At 63.1% G+C, this 4744-nt stretch overlaps 2 protein-coding genes across 2 annotated transcripts; one reads left to right on the top strand and one right to left on the bottom strand.

Moving 5' to 3' along the window:
- Positions 1-53: 53 nt before the first annotated feature.
- SPRG_08352 (hypothetical protein) lies at positions 54-606 on the top strand (the record flags this gene model as incomplete). The annotated part of the gene is made up of 2 exons (XM_012347593.1): positions 54-136; positions 189-606. The coding sequence occupies 2 exons, from the start codon at positions 54-56 to the stop codon at positions 604-606; spliced, it is 501 nt and encodes a 166-aa protein (XP_012202983.1).
- A 632-nt stretch (positions 607-1238) lies between these two features.
- SPRG_08351 (hypothetical protein) lies at positions 1239-4731 on the bottom strand. Its single transcript, XM_012347592.1, has 2 exons — positions 1484-4731; positions 1239-1428 (listed from the first exon to the last, which is right to left on the bottom strand). Exons 1-2 carry the CDS (start codon positions 4683-4685, stop codon positions 1280-1282), a joined length of 3351 nt encoding a protein of 1116 aa, XP_012202982.1. The 5' UTR covers positions 4686-4731; the 3' UTR covers positions 1239-1279.
- Positions 4732-4744: the final 13 nt, after the last annotated feature.

Genomic DNA, 4744 nt, shown 5'->3' with positions numbered 1-4744 from the left:
CGAAGCACCGGTCGCGGTGCGCAAGGCGGTCCCCACGCTGTCGTGCACCAAGTATGTGGAGCCGCTCTGGCGCTGGCTCGACGCAGCCCAAGTCGCTGTCGGTGGCGGCCGTTGCCAGCCTCTTGTGGCTCGCCCAGTTGGACGCCGCCATGCCTCTGGACGCCAAGCTCATCGAACGTCTGTGGCAGCGCGCGGGGCGGTTCGCCGTGGAAGGCGCCTGGGCCACTGCTGCCGCCACCCGCCTTGGCTCTCGTGCCCTACGTGGCACTCTCGCGCAAGCTCGTGGTTCGTCAAAAGGCGATGACCGCGCGCCATCTCGCGGCGCTGACCTATTTGCACGCACACGCGCCATCGATGGTGCTCTCGTACGTGTCGAAGCTCGTCGCGCGCGTTGCCAACGCGCCAATCCTCCAAGCCAAGTGGCGCCGTGTCCTTGACGAGCTTTGTTGTGCGATGCAGACGACCTTTCCGACGGCCATGGATGCACTGCTCTCGCAGGACTGGAAGCGCCCGCTCGAGACGACAGGCAAGGAGCCACCGCCGGCGCCACGACTCACGCGACACGACGTCGAGATAGTCGAGATGCGTTGGATGGGACGAGGATGACGCTAAACACAGTGCGGTGCATTGAACCGACGATCAAAAGCATCGACTGGGCGTCACTGGGAGAACCTTGTTACTACGTAGTGTACATTCTTCGATAAGGACACCGAATGGTAGGTGGCTGGCAGCAGAAGGGTGGGGACCGTAGCTCGTAGTACAAGACACATTGAGCTCTATTGCTTCTACCGTTGAAATCGCACGCAATAACTACCTCGCCAGCGCAAGGCTTGAATGGGTTGCTACTTCAATCGAGGCGTCGATGGTCGTGTCTATTGATCGCGCTTCCTGCGTGGCTCCTCCTGTATCTCCTCCAGCACTACCTTCTTACAAGCGTTGATTGCCATGCATCCCAGCTATTAGCACGACGCCTATCTTTCCATCCCGGCATCCTCTCGACCCCTTGCTTTTGGCGCGCAAATTGCCAGTTTCGGACAATAATGTATCCGGTATTAGCGGCATCTGCCACCTCGTGAATGGCGTGGCGGTGCCGAAAATATGCTCGCTTGCCAAATCCGGAAGCCGAAGGCTCGGTCAATTCATTCGCGTCGCTGTTGAAGTGTGGTCCATGGCCGGTTCTTGCCCAAACAACCCCACGCGACATTGACAACTTGTGCACAAAGTGATCGACACCTTGTGTCCAAGCGGAGAAATATAAGGGGATAAATAACGTCCAAAACTAAACAAACTGCGGGAACCGGCGGGACGCTGCCTCCGACTTGCGCGCTTCGACGCAGATTTCGACAAAGCACACGTCGCAGACGCGGACCGGCTCGGACTCGTCTTCGGCGCCACACCCGACGAGGCACGCGCGGCGGTTCGAGTGTTCTACCCATCCAATCACCCATCACTCCCTCGACTCGATACATTGATACTACTCTACCGTGGCAAAACGAGTGGCCGCAGAGGCGGCAGTGGTGGCGACGCGTAAACCAGGTAAACTCGGTCTTGCACTCAAAGCAGACGGCGTCGCGCGCCCACTTGGAGATGTCGCGCACGTGGTACGTGAGGCGGCTCGTCGGGCGGCGCTCGACAAAGTCCGAGGCCGTCGAGACCGTGCTCGGGAGGCTCGCGAGCGACCGCTTTGTGTGCATGCAGGTCCGGAGGCTGTCGACCTGGCGCTGGAGCTCGTCGACCCGCGAGTCGTACTCGTCCGCGTCCGAGTCGTACCCGAGCTCGTCCAACGGCGGGTAGAACGCCGGGCGCCACTCGGTCGACTTGCGCGGGTAAAACTCCAAGCCTTCGATCGAGTCGCCGCGCGGCTTGCGGACGCGGTCGGCCTCGAGATGCTTGAGCTTTTCTTTCGCCGCATGGAGCTTGCGGAGGAGCGTGCGGAGCTGCTCTTGGGCGCACTCGAGCGTGTCGGGGCACGGCACCGCGAGGTCGTCGACCATCGAAAACGCGTCTTCGCTCAAGGACGGTCGGTCCGCGTCGTAGCCGTGGACACTCTCATTGTAGTCGAGGAGCAGATTCGAGTACCGAATCTGGGTCGTGAGCAGCTGCTGCGAGAGCGACACAATCTGCTGGTGGGCAAACGCAAGCTCGTCAACGGCCCGCGGCACAAGCGCCGACGTCGTCGTCGTCTGCTGTCGAAGCAGCTCGAGCTCAAGCCGCAGCTTTTCATTCTGCAGCGTGAGGTTCTCGACCAGTGCCGCGGTCGCAGAGTCGGTCAGCACCGTCGTCGTCGTCGTCGTCGTCGATTGTGGCAGCGACACCGTAGCCACCACCGGCGATGCGCCATGGACCACGGACGACACGGCGTTGACCACCGGCGACGTTCCGCGACGCGGCGAGAGTGTCGGTGTCGGCATACTCCGCTCCACCTCTAGCTCGGCGGCCCGGCGCCGGTCGTCCGCACGCCGTTGCTCGTCGACGGCAGCTTGAGCCTGTGCAAGCGCCTCCAGCTCGAGACGTTTGGCCGTCTCGCGCTCGGCCATCGCACGCCGCCAGACGGCACGCGACCGCCAAAAGCGCTGGCAGGCCGCGACCCCGCGGCGCAGCAACGTCCAGCGGCGCACCGCAGCGTACCGGCGCCACGTGGCTTGCATTCGCGTTGCGCTGCGTCGCTGCAGCCGGCGTCGCGCCAGCAGTTGCCGGGCGAATGCTTGCAGCGCGGCGATAGCCGCGCGCGCGATCGCATACGCCTTGGCGGCGCGGTACCCTCGATAGACGCGCTGGATGTGCGTCGCCGACGCCGACAGCTTTTGCCGCCGACGCAGCCGGAGCGTGTTGTACACTTCTTTGCGGAAAAAGATTTTCGAGACGCCGAGCTGGAAGCCCGCGCGGCCGCACGCGTCCTGGAACGCGGCCCGGTCGTACGTCAACGCGCTCAAGACGCGCTTGGCCACGTCCGTGTGGTCGCCACACTCGAGTAGCAGCGTGGCCGCAATGCGCTCGCACTTGGTCTTGATCGGCAGCACGGTCGCCTTGCGCGGCGACGACGGCAGCACGAAACCAAACTGCTCGACAAACGAAGCGTGGTCAACGCGCACCGCGTACCCGGCGCGGGCGATCCGGACCGCTTCGAGGACGCCGCCCGACCGGAGTTGCTGGACGACGCGGGCCTTGTGCAGACAGCGGGGCTCGGCTGTGTCGTTGGATTTGACGCACCGAATGTACCGCGCTTGCGTGCTGCCAATGACGCCAATGAGCTCGTCGAGCTGCGACTTGAACTGGGCGCTGACGCTGGCGGCGCGCAGACTGCTGGGCACGCGGGCGAGGCGTGGCGCCACCGCTGCTTTCGCCGGGACCTTGGCTTTCAGCAGCGACTGCACCAGCAATGACGACGACGCGTTGCAGAGGCCAATGGCTTCGGTCGGCAGCGCGTCTTGGTTCTTCTGAAGGAACGCGTCGAGCTCGTACATGACGCGCCCGGCGAAATGGCCAATCACAAACTGATACGCGACTTGCTGCGTGTGCGACGCGTAGAACGGTCGCGTCGGCTTGGGGCCCGACGGTGGCTTCTTGAGCTGGCCGCGCTCGGGGTTCGAGTGCCGGCGCGACTCGGAGATGGTCTCGTCCGGCGGCAGAAATGTCTGGTACAACTTGGTGATCCACGCTTCGTTCGAGCCCTTTGGCAAAATGCACTCTTCGTCGAGCAGACACCACATGCCGGCCGGGCGATCTTCGAGCAGTTGGAGGCACGGGGCATTGTCGGGAAACTCAATGTACTTCCACTCGATGCCTTCGGACGCGTACATGCGCTGCTCCTTGGCAAAGACGAGGTCGTTGAACTGCGCTTGGAGCCGCTCGTTGGCGTAGTTGATGCAGAGCTGCTCAAACCCGTTGCTGTGGAGGTTCTCGAACCCAAAGATGTCGAGGATCCCGATCGTCGTGACGCACGCGCGGTCATGGCAAATGATGTTGGAGAGTCGTTCGACAATGTAGAGGAAGAGGCCGCCGTAAATGCTCTGCATGAGCGACTGCTTGGCGTCCTCGGCTTGCGCCGCCGTGAGCTTGACCTCGACGACCTCGCGCGTCGTGTGGATCCGGCGCGTCACCAGCGCCGTCACCAGCGCCTCGGAGGACACCCCGAGGAGCCGCGACGCCGTTGACAAGTGGGCCGCGGACGAGGCTGCGATCGCCGCCATCTCCAAGTTGGAGGACGACGACGTCACGGCGTCAAAGGCCACGTTGCCGAGATGCAGAAGCGAGGCCACGACACTCAGAATCGTCGTCGTCTCGTCGTCCGGGACGCCCATGTCCCGAAAGGCTTGTGTCGTCAGGTTGAACTGCACCGCGTCGTCGACCGACCGCCGCTCGTAGCACTCGCTCTGGCTCAGAATCGCATAGTCTTCCATGCCACCCAGCTCCAGCGCGTCGGCGAGATCGTCGTCGGCGCCAGCGCAGAGCTCGTAAAAGATGTGAAAGTTGCGCTCGCCGAGCGACTGGTGGCTGAGCCGGATCTTCTCGAGGAGGTACACCGAGATCTTGGCGCCGACCATCTTGGCATCGGCGCCAAACTGCAGCGCGATAAACTTGCCGAACCGACTGCTGTTGTCGTTGCGGACCGTCTTGGCGTTCCCAAACGCTTCGAGGATCGGGTTGGTCTGCAGAATCTGCGTCTGAATGTCCGTGGTCGTCATTGTCGCTGCCACGGGTGCGGTCGTCGTCTTGAGCCGACTCTGTCGCTTGGCCGGCGTCT

The sequence above is a fragment of the Saprolegnia parasitica genome (genome assembly GCF_000151545.1).
Source record: "Saprolegnia parasitica CBS 223.65 unplaced genomic scaffold supercont2.37, whole genome shotgun sequence".
Taxonomy (NCBI): domain Eukaryota; phylum Oomycota; class Saprolegniomycetes; order Saprolegniales; family Saprolegniaceae; genus Saprolegnia; species Saprolegnia parasitica.
This window is presented reverse-complemented; position numbering and strand designations above follow the sequence as displayed.

Excerpts from the sequence above, each read along its gene's own strand:
- SPRG_08351 (XM_012347592.1), bottom strand. The coding sequence starts at position 4,685 with ATGACGACCACGGACATTCAGACGCAGATTCTGCAGACCAACCCGATC. Across the intron at positions 1,429-1,483 it reads CGGCCACTCGTTTTGCCACG|AACACTCGAACCGCCGCGCG; the intron begins GTAGAGTAGTAT and ends TTGGATGGGTAG.